The sequence below is a fragment of the Takifugu rubripes genome, chromosome 1 (genome assembly GCF_901000725.2).
Source record: "Takifugu rubripes chromosome 1, fTakRub1.2, whole genome shotgun sequence".
NCBI lineage: Eukaryota > Metazoa > Chordata > Actinopteri > Tetraodontiformes > Tetraodontidae > Takifugu > Takifugu rubripes.
Window position 1 is genome coordinate 27,217,119 of NC_042285.1, and position 20,054 is coordinate 27,237,172.

A 20,054-nucleotide genomic window follows, 5' to 3' on the forward strand; every position below is an offset into this window, starting at 1 on the left:
AAATAAACTGTATTTATATTTTGAACTTCTCTGACCAAAAGTTGATTGCATAAAACCTCATTCCACCAAGACGACGCTTCAATCGAAGAAAGCGGTCCAGTGGCGCCCCCTGGTGGCAAGATGTCGACACTGTACGTACCTCCAATGCATCTTTCTCCAAATAATACCAATTTCTGACACGTATTTGTGGTATTTTCCAATGGGGTGTAGTGGAAAATACTACAAATAATAATATAATCCACCATATATTTAGTTAATTTTATTAAAGGCCGGTTACTTTTACAGATTAGGCCCACAGGGGGAACTACAAAGAAAACGAGGCATTTGTTTTTTGAGTAATTTTGAATGAAACAGAAATTGATGAGAAGTTCAAATTCAACTTTTCAACTTGTAATTTTCTCATATTTGCTGTGTGTCAGCAGAGGGCGCTGTTTTGCCAGAGAAAACTGAGTCAACATAAACGAAAAAAATACTAAATAAATAGAAATGTCGCTATCAATTTTATTTTTTTTCCTCTCGAGATTTGTATTAGGTGTTGATGCTGATAATGCGTCCTGATGTCTGAGCTTGTATAGAAAAAAAAGAAAGAAAATTACACATTTTAAACTGGGTTACACAAATTTAATTTAACAGTTTTTCAGGCGGAGATTTGTTGACTGTCAGTTTTAGACAGTTTTTACACTTATTGTCAGAGTTTTCAAATCAACTCGTCGCAACGCAGCTAAAGTTGAATGTTTGCGTTCATAATTGATGGTTAGCAGCTAGGAGGGCGCCGTATTTATAAAAGACCAGAGCCAAATTGTGCTAAAAGTAAATCCCCGTCCCGTCGTTAACCCCGTCCACCACTAAAAACGTGCATTCAACAGGATCCTGCAGGAAGGGGAAGCTGAGGGCTACGTGGGACGTGTCCCCTCGCCTCACCCCTCTCCCAGTGCCAGCTCTGTAGTGGCTCTAATCCCACATGGCGTACCTGGCAGGGCGCTCTGGCGACACCGGCTCACGGCGCTGCTGGCGTGGTTGTTGCTGCCTGGCCCCGGGCCCCAACCCCAGCATCCCCTCTAATCCCTCCCTGCCTGAACGGCCCAGGGAACCTACAGGGAAATAGGCCACTGGAGGAGAGGCAGACTGGGGCCGCCGTGTCTCTGCCTCCACCGTCTCCTTCTGGTCGTTTCCTCCTCACCTTCTTCGGGCCGGAGCAACACGGGCGGGTTAAAAACCTCCGTGAAAGTGTTGATCTTAAACCTGCTGTGGACAAACGTCGTGAGGGCCTCTTCGATTCAGACTTTAACCATTTTCTGCTCTCTGGATTTGGGATTCCACAGGGTTCAGTACTGGGGGTTGTTCCCTTCACCTCTTGATGGACGTGGGCAGACACCTGGTTTCAAAGATCCGCCCAAAATGATTATTTTCTGCATCCACAAAGCTGTCTTTTTTAGCGTCTTTAGCTGATTCTGAAACTTCAAAGCTGCTCCATTCATCATTTCCAGCAAAGCCAAAGGTCAGGTGGTGGTTCGGGGGGGTGAAACGGCTCTAATCTCTGGAACATGCACCAGCACACATTAGGAACAAGTGCAGGAACGGTTCTTATGTGTGCCTGATGCAAACGGTGCATTAGTGTTCCCAGCATGTAGCAGAGCTGTTCTGGAATCACGCCACCGTCGGCCATGTTGACGTAGCACATCCAGCTACTTGCAGGTTTGGGCAGAAATCTTTAATAAGATCCGATGTGCTGGTTCCACTTTCCCTTTTCTATAAAGATGGACTGGGAACATGCTGGTACAGGCCGGACAGTCGGTGCTTGTTCGGCGTGGCCGAGTGGCAGCTGACCAAAACGCACCTAATTACCAGCACCGATAAGAATCCTCAGAATGCAGCTCCCGTCGGGCGCCGTCCCGAGCTCTCGCTCAGGTCATTGTTCTTCCCGTCAGCGGCAGGAATCTCCAGCATTCCTCTGAAGGCCTCTCGGCGGGCTGGACGGACAAAGGCTGCTGTTGATGGTGGCATCTTTAAAAACTGTTGTCTCTGATCAGCTACCGTGACCTCCCGTCTCCTCCAGCCCGTCCTTAAACCTCCGGATGCCAGTTGGGGCGTTTTAAAGAATGCAGCGATTCCGTTTAATGAAGCCGAGCCACTAATTAGTCAAGTCCAGTAATGGCCAGAATTCCCAGTTAGACAAAGCCAGCAAATACCTGATGGCTACCAGTCGTGTTCTCTTCTTCATGGGAAAAAATGCACGAGGTTTATTTTGCTGACTTTCATGTCCCCAATTAGGGAGGGGGGACGGTTTCGGGGGGGGGGGGGGGCAGTCTGCAGCAGTGAAGATGGAACACAGGACGTGTCGTCACAATTGCCCCTTTTACCCTCTTAGATAGATCTGAGGGGCATCGTTCCCAAAGGAAGCTGAAATGTCCCCAAAATCGAGTATTTGAGGTTTTAATCAGCTCCAAACTGCAGTTGAATGTCAGTAAAGAACAACTTAGTCCATTAAAATTGTTTTGGTTTACCGGAAATCTTACTAAATTATGGCTAAATTGGTGCTAAGACTTCGACGCGCTTCGCAGGATGTGGACGGTCTTGCGCGCCCGCCGCGCCGTACACGCGCGCGCGTGCGGGGGGGTGTTTTCCCCCTCTGTCCGGTTTGGGATTTGCTGCTCAGGAACATGCCTCCCCCCGCCTGGCTCCTTATAGCCCCGGGGCCGAAGGAATCCCGGCCGAGTGGTACGGACGTCGCCGACGGAGACCGCGAACACGGCGCCGAGCGTCCCCCTTTAAACACCATCTTATGACCGCGGACCCGCTCAGTCCGGGACCATTCGTGCACCGACACACAGGCGGACCCAGGAGCCGGCGAAGGAGCCCGAGAGCCGGGTGAGAGTGCGGGACAGAGCGCCGCTGCGGGGCGGATGGTGCCCGGCTGAGAACAGCTGCAGCCACACGGACCCACCTCACCTGTCCGCAGGTAGACGCAGCTGCCACCTAAATTAACATATGAAAGAGTAAAAAAGATCAGATTAAAATATGTTACATTCGTTTGTGCATTATGAATGTGTAGTGTTTTAATATGATATGTTTTAAATGTATAACACTGGCTGCTTTATTTAAAGTTTAACCAGCTTGTTAGTGCTACGTGATCATAAATAATCTACTACTATAACACACACACGCACACACACACATATATATATATATATATATATATATATACATACATATATGCTACACGTATGGAAGTAAAACACTTCCACTGTTTCCTGCAAAGCATTTTAATTGTGATAACTGTTCCCGAAATGACATCACCTCCAACCTTCCGTCTCGTCCCAGCAGGACCGAGTTTCTGTGTTTTTCGAGGCCCCGTCTCCGTGGACGCGTCCCCTCCCGAGGACATGTGTCGCCTGCCGGCGGCCTCCCTCATCATTTGCTTTTGGCTGGCGGAGAGGAGCCAAGGGAACAGCAGCTTCCAGAGCAGCATGGCGGAGCTCCACGCCCGCTTCGCCGTCGGCCTCTACCAAACGCTCGCCGAGACGGAGAACGGCTCCGACCTGATCGTGTCCCCCCTCAGCGTCTCGGTGTCTCTGGGGCTGCTGCAGCTGGGCGCCGGGGGCAACACGCTGGCGCAGCTGGAGGGAACGCTGGGCTATAACGTGAAGGGTAGGTTTCCTTCTGGGATTCTGGCATTTGGGGACCGTGGGCGGCGGTGGCGTTGCAGAGGTCTTCGGCGGCCTCCAGCGCCGTTGGTACCAGGTGCTGGTATCGGCCCTGCAGAGCACATCGGTGTCTGGAGCCATAATACCTGCATCCACCCCAGCAATAATCTCATTAACCACTCCTGCAGCTCGGCCTCAGGGGTCAAGAGGTCACTGTTTTTAATTACCAACACAAAGGAAGCTGGCGCTGCTGCTTTTTTTTTTTTTTTTTTTTTTTTTTTTAATTTGACCAACAGGAAGTGAGGATTGACTGAAGCGGTCCTCTGATCTGTGTCCTCCCGTCCTGCAGATGTCCAGGTCCAAAACTTCCTGCTGCACCCGCCGAGGGACGGCGGTCAGGGCAAGTGGCTGCAGCAGACGTGCACGTTATTCCTGCAGAACGGCGTCCAGCTGCTGATGGAGTTCGCCCGACAGGCGACGGCCTGGGCCAACGCCAGCGTGATCCGGGCCAACTTCAGCCAACCCAAACCCAGTCTGGAGCAGACGGGAAGCAGTCGCGGTAAAATAACTCTCAGAACTTTTCCCTTCAAAATCGGAACAATCGGACCCGCCGGGGCGTTTTTATTTTCCTTTTTTTATTGAAGCAAACACTGAGTTCCAGTCAAAAGATGCGACTTATCTTCTGGGGGCGGGACTTGACGTGAAACCTTGCTCCTCGTTCCCCAGACGAGTTGTGGCATCTCCAGGCTGGCGGAAGCAGCGGGGAGCTGTCGGGCTCAGGCGAGGCCCAGGTGGAAGCCCCCGGGTGGAGCCACCGTCAGCAGATGGCCCTGGTTAACACTGTGGCGTTCAGGGGCGTCTGGCAGAAGCAGTTCCAGTTCGCCAACACCCAGAACCTGCCCTTCACCCGGTCGGACGGCAGCAGCATCAAGGTGCCCATGATGTACCAGGCCACCGAGGTCAGCTTTGGTAAGAGAGTCCACTTTACAGACGGAACAGTCACCAGTTATGAGGTCATATAGTAGATAAGCTCTCCAAACGTCTGCGCAGGCCAGTTCAGGACCTCAGCGGATCAGAGGTACACGGTGCTGGAGCTGCCCTTTCTGGGCCGCACGCTGAGCCTGCAGGTGGTCCTACCCAGCGAGAGGAAGACGCCGCTGTCCTCCCTGGAGTCCCAGCTCACAGCCCGGCAGGTGGCGTCCTGGGACTTCGGCCTGCGCAGGACCAAGATGGACATTTTCCTCCCCAGGTCACCATCACGCGGAGGCCTTCTTCTTCTGTTGAGAACCGACAGAAGAGAATTTAACTCCTTCTGTTTGGTGTTTTCAGGTTTAAAATACAGAACAAATTCAATCTGAGGTCTGTGCTTCCGGCCATCGGCATCACCGACGCCTTTAATCCGACAACAGCTGATTTCTCTGGAATTTCAGGTTGATACATCAATTCAAATTTGATTGTGCCCCTCACCGGCCCATATTTTAAATGTTTAATTCTACAGAATCGATATAATATGCCTGTTGAAGCGCCAGGGGACACGTGCTACCTTAAATTTAGCCCCAATTCTAAACAAGAGCTTGTCAGCTGACAGTTTGATTCTTCCTTCAGCGGAGGAGAGACTTTACGTGTCTGACGCCTTCCATGAAGTGAGAATAGAAGTCACAGAAGATGGAACCAAAGCAGCTGCTGCAACATGTAAGAAATAAATTATATATTTTATATTTATTTGCACACAAACAGGGTTTAATCCTTGGCCTTTTGCAGCAATGGTGCTACTCAAACGATCCCGTGCTCCTGTTTTCAAGGCAGATCGTCCGTTTTTATTTCTCCTACGACAGACCAGCACAGGTAAATTTTACACTTTCCTTAGAGCTTATTAATAATATCAAATTTTGGCCTTTTATTGTTACCAAAACATCAGCAGTGGTGAGCAGCTAAAAAAACCAAAACATGAACGCTGCGTTTACTTTGCTGCCATCTAGCGGACAGATTTAAGAGCTGCACGCAGGGAACTTGGAACGTGAACCTTTGGTACGTGTTTCTTTCAGGATCGATCCTGTTCATGGGCCGAGTTACGAACCCCGGGGACCAAGGAGCGTAACCCCCCCCCCCCACACCCCGTCTACCCACCCACATCACTGTATTTATTTGTGGACTAACAGGGCGTCCACTGACACTTCAAGAGGGACAATATTTTTTGTACATGTCTGTAAATAAAATTTTTAAACAAGCTTCATCCCCCCCTCCCCCAAATCTTAAAAGAAAAAAAGACCAAATGAGAACTCACATCATTACGAACACTTTATTCACATGGCCCTTCACAGTGTAAAATAGAAACTTTATTCATGGAAATACTTACAAAAAGGCCTTTGTCCACTGAACAATTCTCTTTAAATAGTACTCTAGGGTTATTTACATCTTTACAGTGTATTCAAAATACTCTTTTGGTAGCGGCCTCTTCACAAACACGCACGATATGGCAGATTTTGGTCCCGGTCTAGAAGAGGGAGGAAACAGAAAAAGGGCTGCGTTTTGAATCAAATCAAGTCGGAAAATTTGTGTATATCTGAGAAAAGAGGAAGAAAAAAAAAAAGAGACCAGGCTGTAAGAAAAGGTAGTTTTAAATTACATTCTCAAATGTACACAAGTGCGTCTAGTTCAAGTGGCATGACGTCGGTTTGAGGAGTCATTTGGCATCCTCGGTCCATCGACACTCCGGGGGGGAAACAGCTTGTGGGGCCAATCAGCGGTTTCAAGTTGAAAGGAAGAGACAGAAAATATGGAACGTCGCTCCAATATTATTGCTGATTATGACGTATTAGTATTAGTTCCTGAGCTGTTCCATTAACGCTGCGTTGTTTAAACTGAGCTTGTGGTGCCTGGTTCAGTCCCAATCGCCTCAAAATCCTCAATCAGGAAACGTCCCAAGTTTACCTGGAAAACTGAGCCAGCGGAGTGATGCAGTCAACGGAGTGTACAGACCGAATTCTGTCAGTAAACCGGACAAACGAGGAAAAATAAGGCAAAGAAAAGTCTCCGATGGATCCTGTGTGACCCTGAGTTGGCTGAAAATGTGCACACACGTGCACACAAGCATGACCAGGGGTTCTCCAATGCTGTCAAATAATTTATGGTTGGAAACAAACAAAATCCCACGGGAGGGGCCAACAAATAACTGTGCTTAAAAGAGGCCAGCGACCTCAGTCTGCTGGGGGGGCCAGCTGCCCCTGGAGAGGTGGCGGTTTAAGAGCTGGACCCAGTCTTCAACAATCCTCACGGGGGCGCCAGAAGAGGTCGAAGGATGAAAGCGGATGGCGGAGTCTCTGTTTGGGTTTAGGAGGCGATCTCAGAGCGTGTCCACGTGGTTCATGTTGTTGGCTCTGTTGTGGATCTCCTCCAGGAAGTTCTCCAGTTGCTCGATGAGGACGCGTTTCTTGAACCTTTGGACACAGAACCACAGCAAATGTCAGCCGTGCGGGGCTTTGTCTCCCTCCGGGCCGCACCTCTCTGAGCGGGACCGCCGCCTCTGGCCCTACCTGGCTGCCTCCTTGATGATGTTGTGGAGGAAGATGAGCCGCGTGTCCAGAGTTCCCTGGATCTGCTTCAGGAGGAGGAAGATCTTCTCGTAGTCTGAAAGAGGAAGATGAACGAGGATTAACAGATTAGCTGCTCAAACAGACCCGCAGACTCATCGTGGCTCCGTACGTCTGCCGGGCTTCCTGATCTCCTTGGTGATGAGCGCTCGTAGTTCGTTGTTAACCTTTGTCGTCTCGGTGTGAATGCGTTTCTTCAGAGACACGGCCGACAGGTAGCGAGCGGGCTGATCCTCCACCAGCGCCACCTCTGTCCCTCCCTCGATGCCCGGAGGGGGCTCGCCCGCCTGCGGTCGCCCGTTCCCCTGCTCCTCCCCGTGCCGCACGTCTCCGGGATCTCCGGCTTCCGTGTGGTTCTCTTGGTGGTCGGCGGGGCCCGAAGAATGATCCGTCTCCGAGTCTGAGCCTTTGTCGGCGCCGTAGTGGTTCTGATTCAGGTGGTTGACGATCAGGTCGGGTTCCGTCGAGTCGTCGCTCGAGTCCACGTCTGCGGATTTGCAGAAGTCAACATTTATCTGGAGTTTTAACGCTTCTCATAAATGTTGGGTCTCACCTGCGGCCGGTCGGGGGCTGGCGGGGGGCGTGACTGGCGGGGTGTAGGCCCTGCCCAGACGCAACAGCGGTGACATGCAGCGCCGCCTCTTTGGTCCCCCGCCCCCGCTGTTGTTGCTGTCTGCGGGTCTCTTCCCTTTGTTCTGGGGGCCGGTCACGAACTCGTCCGCCTCGTCGATCATCATGCCCTGAAGGAGCAAAGGGAGCAGTTAGTTTCTGCGCAGCTTTCAGCCGTCGACAGACGGGGGCGACGTGCCTTCTTGTCCAGCTTGAAGGGGTTGCCAAAAGTGTGCAGGCGCTTTGGTTGCTCGGGGTCTGCGTCCCGGAGGGGCTGGGGGGCAGATTTGAGGAAGTCTTGGTAGTTGCCCATCTGGGCTATTGGCACGCTGTGAAGCTGATCTGGAAAAGTGAACAAATCAGCATTAATGGAGGGCGTGTTTTTGTTCTATACGATATATAAAGGTGTCTGTGTAAATTCTCAGTCATCCAGGTCATTGTATCCAAGGTAGTTTTCTCTGTCAACTGGACTGGGTTTCTTCTCTTGAAGACGTTTCGCCTTCTATCCAGAAGGCTTCTTCAGTTCTGAAATCGCTTGGGAGAGAGCTTGAAAATATATAGCCCCTGTGGACCATTTGCATGCTAATGATCCGGGTGGTCACCTGAGAGTCGTTAGCAGGGTCGTTGGTCGGGTCGTTCACCTAGTTTCTGTTGAGGTGTCTCCCCTTTGTCTGCTGGGTCACATGGTGATGAGTCACTGGGTCTCCTGGAATGGTGTGAATGTTTGTTTTGCTGTTGGAAGGAGTGGAGGACTGCATTGTATGTGGGTGATAGGAAGTGCCTCAGGCCACCACCTCTGTTCAAGGATGGTTTCTCCAATTTAACATGGATAGCTACCGTGACCACATTAAGACAGCTCTCAAAACATGTGGCTACCCAGACTGGGCCTTCACCAGGACCTCAAGAAAGCGAGACCTCAGCGAAGGAGAGGAGGAGAGAAACAAACGTCGCAGCGTTTCCATCCCCTACCTGTCTGGAGTCTCGGAGAAGTTTAGGAGGATCCTCCAGAAACACGACATACCGGTTCATTTCAAACCCAGCAACACTCTCAGACAGAGGTTAGTACACCCAAAGGACAAGACACCAAGACCCAAACAAAGTAATGTTGTCTATGCTGTACAGTGCCAGGAGGAATGCAAGGAACTGTACATTGGGGAAACCAAACAACCTCTCCACAGAAGAATGGCACAACACAGACGTGCCACCTCTTCGGGTCAGGATTCAGCAGTCCACTTACACTTAAAGGAGAGTGGGCACTCCTTCGAGGACAGCCAAGTAAGGATACTGGCCAGAGAAGACCGCTGGTTTGAAAGGGGGGTTAAGGAAGCTATCCATGTTAAATTGGAGAAACCATCCTTGAACAGAGGTGGTGGCCTGAGGCACTTCCTATCACCCACATACAATGCAGTCCTCCACTCCTTCCAACAGCAAAACAAACATTCACACCATTCCAGGAGACCCAGTGACTCATCACCATGTGACCCAGCAGACAAAGGGGAGACACCTCAACAGAAACTAGGTGAACGACCCGACCAACGACCCTGCTAACGACTCTCAGGTGACCACCCGGATCATTAGCATGCAAATGGTCCACAGGGGCTATATATTTTCAAGCTCTCTCCCAAGCGATTTCAGAACTGAAGAAGCCTTCTGGATAGAAGGCGAAACGTCTTCAAGAGAAGAAACCCAGTCCAGTTGACAGAGAAAACTACCTTGGATATATAAAGGCTTCCTCGGTTTGGACATGGACCGTCCTCGCTCTGAGTGGGTAGTGAGGCTGAGCACGAGGCTTCCCGTCACATTTCCACAAACAAGGGAGGGACATCTGGATTTCAACAGCCATGTTTGTTCAACCGTCTGTGACTGTCAAGGTCATTTCGAATTCCCACTGGTCAGATCTGAGATGCAGCAACAGGCCTTGGAAATGGAGGGCGACTTACCCGAGTCCTGGCCTCGGAGATTACACACGCTGGTGTTGAGCAGGTTTCGCCTCATTCGGCTCAACTGGTCCAGCAAGTGGCTGCGTGGGATGTCGTAAGGATTCCTAAAACTCTGCGGCTTCAAGCCCTGGTGATGTCGTAAGAGATTTAAATCAGAAAGTGTCTTTTCTCCTCTTAAACAGGGAAAAACACCATGCGGCACACGGAACCTTGTTAAGCATTGCCAGATGAAAGCCTTGGAACTCTTTGGGGTTCAGCTCCATGGGCATGTTTGGACCGTCTCCCGACAGACTCTGCAGCTGCTGGATGAAATCCCTGCGATGGCCGAGCGAAATTCCTCCCCCTCGCCAACGCACCTTGATTCCAGCCTCCGGCGGAAGCTTCTTGCCAATCGAGGCGATCAGACGATCGTACTCGATTTTTGACTAGAGGGTTAAACAAAGGAGCAGTTTTATTAAATTTGGTTTGTTTAACATGGAAATTTTCCATTTTTACCTCACTTGGTCCGTTCTGTGGTATTTTTATTTCCACTGGGAATACGCCTCGCAGTGGAAATAAAAATAGCACAAAATGGACCAACAGACATCATCTTATCCCAGTGCCTCTCCCCAAATATAAGCATGTGCTTTAAACCTGCTGGCTCAGTTTCTTCAGGTAGGAGACCACGCTGTAGCTCAGGCCGTACTCCATGTTATCAGCCAGCAGGTTTGGTGCTCCCATGATTCTCAGGGCCTTCCTCAGGGACTGTTGATAAGACACAGATAAGGCCGATGAAGCATTTTTATGATCCGTATTTCATTAAAAAAACAAACAGTAACCGAAGAATGAACTTACTCCAATATAATAGGGAGGCATGGTCTTCAGGTAGTTCTCAAAGGACTGCCGCCATTTTAGAGTAGGCTTGAATTTATGGACTTTGATCAAATCATCTGCAATCAGGTTATTTAAAAAGGTTTAATGCAAGTTAAACACACTCAAAATGTGTTACATTTAAGCAAAGCGCTTTAAATCGCCCATGCTTGCCAAGCATTTCATTTCCTCTTAATTTTACAGCAGAAGAGGACAAACAAGTCAGTTTATTACTGGAGCGGATCCAAATTCCTGCTCAATATGTCATTTATGTCATTTATCTCAGTAAATGGTGGACTTATTGGAGCCAAGGCTTGGGCTGCATCCTTAGATCACAAAGGAAAGTCCTGCCATCTTCTGCATCAAACCAGAAATTAAAATGGCCTCAGGAGGCAACATGGTGCGCGTAAATTCGAGGTTAGCTGCCATATGTTTAGAAAAACATAGGCACGATTAGTCTCACCTAGAAGTGGCAGAAGAACGGGGTAATTGTAGGGCATCACGAACAGGTTGACGCAGTTGAGAGCTGTGCTGGCCTTCAAGTATCCAAAAGGTTGGCCCAGGTCACTGTATTTGGCACTGTTACATACAAACACCTACAAAACACACATCAAAAACTGAATATCCTCAAATCAACCCACGTTTATGACGACATCATTCATTGTAACACAGCGTAGCATGTGTGTAAGCACACATGTGCTGTTAATAACAAAAATAAATAAATAACACACCTACTTCTGTGAAACTTATAAAGGGCTCTTGTAAAACAAAATGGTGAAAACTTCCTCATTGCTAATTTCTGATATGCATTAATGACTCAATAGAACTCCCATCATGACTGCACATTTTGGCATATAAATCAGTAAAAACTTTCCTTTAATAACATCACAGGGATACATGTTCCAGGTTAGCATACAATCAAGCTAAGAAGCTAATAGAATATAGTTATGATGAATGGATGGATGCATTTAAAGACACGCCACAGCCTTTCAATCGATATATTTACGCTTGAAGTGATTTATTTATTTACGCCCTAACTGGTCCATACCTGCCAGCAGGTGTGGGGGGACTTCCTCTCTAATATGTACTGCGTGAGTGGCGACGGCTCCAGCTCATACTTGTCAAAGGGCACCTTGTCTATAACCATGGGCTCCGCGTCCAGACAGGAGAAGCGAACGTGTGGGTGGGCTGAGCGTGGAGGCTAGATGGCACAGAGAGGAGCGGTAAACACTGGTGAGAATCCATGGCTGCAGAAGGAGACTCGATCAAAACAATCATCAGGCACAACGATCATCTTTAGAACCTCACAAATACGAACACCCGTGAGGACATTAAAGTTCATCTTGGTACCCGAGAAAACAGACAGAAAAAAGAAATAATAGGAAAAACACATGAATCATATCACAAAAATCTCCAGCTAGATTAAACAGACTGTTGCTGGTATTATGTTTTGGAAAATCTTGAATTCTTTTACGACTTTTTGTTTACTTCCTTTTTTGGTCAGTCATTAACACGCTTTTTTTAATTATTTTTTTTTAAACACGAAGGGACCAAACCTGTTCATGTATTATCGTACAGATTATTTTTGTTATAGATTTTTTTTTTTTTTTTTTTAAACCCCACTTAGTTATTATTGTTATTGCATTCTTCATAAAAAGCTGATTATGTCTAAACGTTTACCAGAGTTGGAGAGTTCTGGTCGGGCCAGAAGGCCTCAGGAATGGGCCAGTGGCCAATGGGCACACCGGTTTTAGGGTTGGGCCGTACATAGATCAGCTTGTGACAGCAATGCCAAGGCTGTACACCAGACTTCTGCACTTCAGCTGGAGCATCTGAACAGACACAGACCGAGAGAGAACGCCGACTTCTCAGATAAACAACATCAGTGAAAATTCAATAAAATGTGACGACGAGCTCTGAAAGTAAAACAAAAGGTTGCGGTGAAAAGCAACAGCTTGCAGGCAGCTACAAGCTGCAGCTTGGGCTGCAATAATGAAACCCAGCTGCAGTTTATGAAAGACAGAAAGCAAAAGTAGAAGAGTCAGTGTGACGGAGCAGGAGAAACAACATTAATCAACTGTAGCGCGGCAGATGCTTACAGGGTGTTCAGGAACAGAGTGAGGAACTAAACAGCAACAAATGAGGCTCTTACCCTCAAGAGGAGGAGGATCGGGTCCAGTTTTCTCAAACTTTATAACCACTCCACTCTGGATTTTCTGCACCAGAGACTCCAGACACTGATTCAACGTGCGCTGTGAGAACACGCTGTAAGAACGACCTGGGCACACGAACACAGGATTAGTTTATTTAATGGGTTCCTAACAGAGTAAGGAATCAAAGTGTGATTTATTTTCAGTTTTAAATGTGTGTCCACACTATCTGTCACTTTGTCAGACATCTTGTCTCCCGAGGACTCGGCAAGAAGATTTTACGCTGATCTTGCAACCCCTGAGTAGATTGTGTGCATTTGATGTGAAAGCTGGGGGACACGTCTGTTAGCAAAAGTCATTAACCGGACGTTAAAACGTGCTGAGCTGCTGCAGTACAGGGTGGTGGCGCTAAAGTCACTGTATGAATAAAGAACGCTCACGAGGCTAAAATCCACAGTAAAGTACAGCGTCGACGTGCAGCCGGTCAGGAAACCAGCCATAAATTAAACAACCACTCTAAAAATCTCCCCAGTAAAATCACACGATGCACATAAAATGGGCACTTTATACCGCCGGATAATCAACCTGTTACAGTCACTCCAGGAGGCAGCAACTCAAAAATTCATTTGCTTGAAAATGGAGCTATAAATACAACTCTATTAGTCTAATTCAGCCACCTACTAACTTCACCTCTAGTGACCCCCCCGTGGACCCATTCACTCGCTCATTTCAATAGGCTATGGCTTTGGGTCAGTTGTGCCATCAGCAGTAATGTACAGTAGAGCGGCGCTCACAATAGAGCTGTGTCACGTTCCTCATTCAGCACCGCTGCCTGCGTTGGTGTCACCCTCCCTGCTCTTTCTCTGGCTGCATGCGTCCATCTTAACCCCCCCCCACAACCTCTTTCCAGCCCAGTCTCTGCTGAGGTCCCGCTAACACAGGCAGACGCTCCAGAAAAATCACGTTTAAATCAAAAGTTACGAGCGGCGCAGACAAACGCGACCAAATTCCAACGCACGGAGTTCATACTGCCGATGCAGCTGGGAATGGTTTGTGGAGAAAAACCCAGATTTGAGCTCCGAGTTCATGCCAAGATTATCCACGTGGGACAGAAGTAGATGAGGCTGGCGGATAAGAGAGGTGCCTTTAAATCCAGATTCTACATCATCCACAAATAAAATTAAACAGTATTTCCCCATAAGACCTGAAGCTTTATTATTCTCCGAGTGAAGGAATGGATTAATCGTTATAAAGGCTGAGCTGATCCCGGCTGTTCTCCAACACTTTCTGAAGCTTATACCGTCTAACTGCCCTCGGTCTTCCTACCTCCTGTGACCTCACACATGGGAGTGATGGGAGAATCATCGGGTGGGACGCCGCCAACTGGTTCAGGCTCCACAGAGGCATTGCCAGGAATGCGCAGCACCAGGGCGAACAGACGCTGGTCCCAGCGGAAAGGCTCTTTGGTCAGCTCGCTGCCCGGCAACGGAGTGGTGAGAGGCAAATGGAGCTGGGAAACAGAAGAATAAGTTAAGGAAAAAAACCACACGTGACACACTAAAACTGGATGCACAATGAAGAGTGAAAGGTTGAGAGGAGAAATGGCGGATTTATGCAACCACGCGGATGTGTTATTAATACATCAGCGTGATACCACAGCGTACAATTAAATTCTTTTTGGTCAGTTGGGAACACAAATGCAGATCTGGCGCTTCCTAAAGATGGATTCTGAGAGTCTCGGACTTCAGTATCAGTCAAAAGAGCTGCGATTAGATTCAAACCTACACTCCAGACATCATCATCGGGCATTTCCTCCCCCCACAGGAACAGAGACAAGCGGGTAATCATCACACAAGCCACAAATCAGACTGGAGAGGCGGAATTTAGGGTTTATTTGTTCCTGCTTCCCCAGAACTCCACAACATACGCCTGCATCTGCAACTTCATTAGCATTAGTAGTTTTCCCCTTGCAATTCTTCCACTTATAAAACATTTTTGAAGATAATGACCCTATTATGATAGAGGAAAAGGCCACAATTCATTTAAAATTCTAGTAACATTCCGCACAATCCCCGTTTAAAATAAACATAGCGCTTCTCCAGACAAAGTTAATTATTTTAAGCACTCGAGGAGTGAAACGCACACAAAACGTCCACCTGAGTGTTTCATTTGGAGGTTTTTTATGCTTCACTGATGGCTACAACAATTCAGGGCAACGCCACGTCTGCCGTGTTCGATGTTTGTGAAGTCGACCGAGACGCAACCGTGGAAACTTGAGACTGACCTCGTCTTGGACTCCGCTGGTGCTGGTCAATTTGTTGCCGTCACTGATGGCAATTATGATGGCCGGCTCGAGGAAAAAAGGATTTCTTCCCTACAAAACAAGACCGACGTCAAATAACAAACGACTGAAGGACAAATGCGTAAAAGCTCACAGACAACATTTACAGGAGCAATAATCCTGCTGGAATTTAACATCTGGATACGGCCGTGATGAAAGTCAGAGACCTAAATGAGGACAGGGGTGATATCACATATACATGTTACAGGGTGGAAGAGGATTTTCACCACTACAAAAGGAGAAAAGTTGCGCTTGTGTCTGAGGTTCAACATTGCTGCTTCTTTCCGCACCACCACGCCATTTTTCACGACCCCGACGTGTCACACCGATAGAGCGAAACTGGAACAGCGCTGCATTTACCACTCTGCATCAGCCCCGTGGGATCTCGTCAGAGGCCACGGGGCTGAGGAAAACCTGGAGGCAGCGCGCTTCCCGTCAGCAAACATTCAGCACAGCGAATCCTCGCTGCAGCCCTGAGCGGGACAGATTGGTCATTCAGCACAAACCACGGCTGACATGCAGACAGCAGGACAGCACCGTAATTTACAGCTGCTTCACTGTTGGTATCCATGACAACCTGCCAATAATTCAGGCAGCTGTGCAAATACTTCGCATAACAAGTTGCCAATAAGACCAACTTGAAGTGATGAGTCCATCTACACTCCTATTGTATTTACAAGTGACAGACTTTTAAATTGGAGCGCAACTGAATATATTTATTTAAATATTTGTGTGACACTTTATTTCAGTTCTAGAAATCTGAAGTTGAACAATATGTGAATGTCAACGAATGCAGTTTAACTTTAACTGAGCATTATTAAATGCGTGCAGCATTCGTAAAGTTGACAGGAACTATTTTTCATTATTCCGACATCTTTATTTGTCTGAGATTCTTGTTTCAGTTGGATATTCTGTGTCACTGTAATCAGGCAGAGCTGAAAACATCCACTTTATCCACTTATTTCTGAGTAAAGCACATGGATTATTAATGATTTAAGAGCGGTGGAAAACAAAAGATAAGGAGGACGGCAGTCTCATTTAAGTATAAATAGTCAGGCTGTCATTAGCGCAGGACACGACGACCTTGACCTCCTCGTGCTTGCACTCGTGCCCATTTCACTCGTGGGGGCACAGAAACGTGGCAGCAGGCTGACATTCAAACAGCGTCGGACCTGCGTTGTGCCTACGGTTTGTATGCAGCCCTACTGTCACACTACTGCGCCTCCCGTCATTCCAGTTAAAGAAAATGGCAAATGGCAAAGAAGGCAGGGAGATCCTAAAGGGTGATGTGATACATCTCCTGCAAGCCGAGGTGCTTTTAGAATGAAATCTAGTCAGGACTGAGTCACTCTGCTCATATTGTGTTACGCCGTCTTAAACAGAATGAAGAAAGGCCACTTTGTCACACGTGCCACAGAACTCAGGACAGTGGAACTGGTATTTTTACCTCCCTGTTCATCTCTCCCATTTTCATTTCAACACCTATTCTCTGATCCGGAAAACCTGACCGGCTTGAACTGGTGATGTCACTGGGAACCAGTGAAGGAACTGAACTGGAATGCCAAAAGTTTTGGTAGAATCTCAATAAGCTGGAAGAGGGACCTGTTCCAAAGTCGAAAATTGATGTTGTGTTGTGCCGAACTTTTGAATTCACACACACCACTTTTAACAAAGTATTTCTTTTGGAACATCGATGCTTTTAAACCAAAAGGAGGGTTCTGCGACAAACACCAAGTCTTACCAAGTTAAACTCAAATGTCAAATAAACGACTTGACTGTATAATTTATACCTCAGCTTAAGTTAGGTGAAAGACATTGAGGAATTCTTCGTAGGACTTTTAAAAAAAAAAAAAAAAAAAAAAAAATCAAAGAAAAATCTTCAATTCCCTAAAAAAAAAGTGTTTTTTTTAAAGTGATTCAACAGAATGGAAATTTAGAATATAGAAATTTAGTCAGGTGTTTTTATAAAAAAAAACCAACCCACTGAGTTAAAAATTGCCAGAGTGGCTTTATAAAACCATTTTACTAACTAGTAAAATATTTAAATATATATTTGAAGGCCATTCACTGAAGTCAGGTGAACAGTTCCCAAGGTTTTTACATAAAGTTGCTCCCGTCTTTTCATTTATTGCCGTTATATTTGTGTTTGGGCCACAGTATGCAGGTGGTTGATGCTTGTAAGACTGGGAACAGGGGAAGGGGAACGGGGATGTGAAGGGAGTACGTGTGGGGACCTCGTCAGTCCTAAACCTGACTTCTTCTTCTCTACCTCTTCAGTGCTACATACCTGTCCATAGTTGTCTATCCCAGTCACTAATCTATTGAGATTTAGTAAATCAAAAGCGTTCCTCAAGGACTGGCCAATAGATGTCAGCCCAGTTGCTTGCAGGTTCCTCAGCTCGGTCATGAAAGTGGCATGACTCTCCTTCCATCCAGCCTTTAAAAAGAAAAAAAGAAAAAAATCAAAACAAGCTAATTCGATCATCCGCGCAAATCAGGTCATTTCTGCACAAATAAATGCAGCTCGACTTTGATGAATTGATCCCCACTTATTAAACAGTTGATTTATTCCTGGCCGGGCTCATGCTGTGACAGCGCTGCAGTTGCAAACTCACTTCGTTTAACAAGCTTGTGCACAACAAATGATAAAAAGTCCTAATGTGAGCCGTGACAATTTGGTCCAAACAAGTAAAGTAAGCTAGTCTGCACCCCCCCTCCCTCCCCCAGATATCACCTCTCTGTATAAATAACACCCAGAGTTCCTTGCTGCTCACATTGAAACAAAATGTCGGCCATGTTTTAAAAGGGGTATGAAAGCTCCTCCTGAAGATTTTCCTCGACACAATTGATGTAGCGATCACAATGTGGCGGAGCGTTGGACGGACAGCCGAGCTACGCAATGTAAAGCTGGACATAACCCGAAAACAAAACTCTACCTTAATGCCGTACGGAACGTCTTCAAAATTTACCAACATGTACCGGTCCCCTCGGCTCGCCGGATCTCTCCCCCTGAGCTGTGGAAATAGTAGAGAATTATTTACGGTTGTCGAGAGACACGGTTTGACAGCTTGCGAAAGTACAATGACGATGTGAAGCACAGCCCCGCTCGGGATCTCCCGATAAGAATTTTGTCCCACGGTTACAGTACCTTAATAAAAGTCTCAACAGCGCCTTTTGCTATGTCCAGATAGGTAGTGCCCAGATGGGTGCGCTGGTTCATTGAAGCGGACGTGTCTATCAGAAAAAGTAAAACGGGCATTGTGATGGTAATGACACGTTCTGCATGGACTTGGTGTCAGTACAACCAGCCAAAACGCAAAAAAATCTTTTGTTCTCTGCCGCCTGTGTCACCCCTCAGCTAGCTAGCTAGCCGGCTAACTGTCTGTCTCACACATTCTTTCAAAAAAGTATAAGAATAGTAAGTGCAGAAGCCCTTGCTGGGCAAACTAAACTAATAACCTCAATCCCTAGGGGCAGGATATTGATTTACGAGGGATGTTGATAATTTTTACTATATTTTGCAAATATTCCTAAGTTTTATAGTAACAAAGTTCCCCCTCATAGTGAGTCCCTGCTTCTCCCTACACTGAATGCGCTGTGCCTTCTCAATTGGTTTTAAGCGAAGCTTTGCGCCTGGCTCCGCCCCCCGAGCGGTTCTTCTGTGTCACGTGTACAAATGCTGGGTAGCCATTGGCTGGCTCGTTCTTCTTATTACCATATCCAAATTAGGCCAACGCTGAGCGTCTTTTGCGCATGCCTGCTTGCTTAAGAGGCAGGAATGCGAGGAAATTATTTTGTACGTGCGTTATATGTATAAGAATGCAATATATGCAGCGATGACATGATTTAATGAGCCTTACACGCTGCTTGTAGCACATAGGATCTCTAAAATTTGATTGCAATCTGTCCTTCGAGAAGCGGTTACATAATCAACATTTACTTCATCCTATGCACGGGCGTGGGCTACTGTGTCCTGAAGACTATAGAGGCAAAACTAAAGGCAACGATGGACAACATCAAACAAAGAACGGTGGTATATGAACAAAAAAATACGCCTATGGCACACATTAACTTCAAGCTCACAGCAGAGCCTTTGGCTTCTATGTAATGGCCAGATAAAGACCGTGTTTTTTTTTGTCTCAAGACAGGTTAGCTACAATTTACATTTACGTGCACACACGCACGCCTACCACTCACGTCTATGTCAATACTTTGCATTTTTCTTTTTGTGCAGTAAGCCACCCATTGAATTCAAACTATTTTTTAAATATTGAATAAGTTAGACTGATTAATTGTAGCTTGATAGCAGACGAACTTTCTTTGTTATGGCTCGTTTGGTTTTTCATTACACACTCATTGTTTTAGGAGACGAATCGCCTTGTTAACAACACCCTTAAAATCATTCTAAAGTGATTGTTTCAAGGGCTACGCGTCATCATGCTGACTAAGTCGAAGATCAACTCAATACCCCACAACCCTCGGCCAGAATGTGCGATTGTGCAATTCGATTTATATAATGTAGCGCCCTGGAAAAAATCATCACTTCCGCAAAAATAAGAAGAAACCATCCGGTGGCAGGCGATAGTAAAGCGGATGAAGGTCCATTTCCTCTTGTTTGATAGAGTTATCTACGGTAACGTAGTTGGCGATTTTCCCGGTGTCTACCGACAGATCTTTCACAATAAAATATTTGAGCGGCCTCTGCGATTATATGCGCTCAATTTTTTAATCCAGCTGTAACTATTTTAATCTATTTATATTAATCGGCGTATGCGTGGCGTGTTAATATAATAAGTAGTTACTCACATTTTGATTGGTTTGCAGAGCTGCTCATACATCCCTATCCATCATCCAGCCCCATTTTAAATCTCCCAAATTTAGTATATTTGAACAATATCCCATTCTATCATAATCAATACGCGATATATTTA

General features: G+C 46.9%; 2 protein-coding genes across 3 annotated transcripts; one reads left to right on the forward strand and one right to left on the reverse strand.

The window, feature by feature from the left end:
- Window positions 1-2,624: 2,624 nt before the first annotated feature.
- Window positions 2,625-5,872, forward strand: serpine3 (serpin peptidase inhibitor, clade E (nexin, plasminogen activator inhibitor type 1), member 3). 2 transcript variants are annotated; one of them, XM_011613117.2, is made up of 9 exons: window positions 2,625-2,959; window positions 3,322-3,648; window positions 3,994-4,203; window positions 4,371-4,613; window positions 4,695-4,893; window positions 4,974-5,074; window positions 5,250-5,336; window positions 5,406-5,489; window positions 5,690-5,872. In XM_011613117.2, exons 2-9 carry the CDS (start codon window positions 3,384-3,386, stop codon window positions 5,740-5,742), a joined length of 1,242 nt encoding a protein of 413 aa, XP_011611419.1. In that variant the 5' UTR covers window positions 2,625-2,959; window positions 3,322-3,383; the 3' UTR covers window positions 5,743-5,872. The 2 variants fall into 2 exon arrangements, with proteins under 2 accessions (XP_011611419.1, XP_003962254.1); XM_003962205.3 differs by having other exon boundaries at window positions 3,325-3,648.
- A 56-nt stretch (window positions 5,873-5,928) lies between these two features.
- On the reverse strand, window positions 5,929-18,735 carry ints6 (integrator complex subunit 6). Its single transcript, XM_003962204.3, has 18 exons — window positions 18,272-18,735; window positions 18,060-18,137; window positions 17,411-17,560; window positions 15,067-15,156; window positions 14,109-14,292; window positions 12,785-12,910; window positions 12,313-12,464; window positions 11,681-11,833; window positions 11,096-11,228; window positions 10,618-10,712; window positions 10,417-10,527; window positions 9,993-10,208; window positions 9,784-9,910; window positions 8,043-8,185; window positions 7,788-7,974; window positions 7,347-7,721; window positions 7,178-7,271; window positions 5,929-7,081 (listed from the first exon to the last, which is right to left on the reverse strand). The coding sequence occupies exons 1-18, from the start codon at window positions 18,380-18,382 to the stop codon at window positions 6,988-6,990; spliced, it is 2,619 nt and encodes an 872-aa protein (XP_003962253.1). The 5' UTR covers window positions 18,383-18,735; the 3' UTR covers window positions 5,929-6,987.
- Between the last annotated feature and the right edge of the window lie 1,319 nt (window positions 18,736-20,054).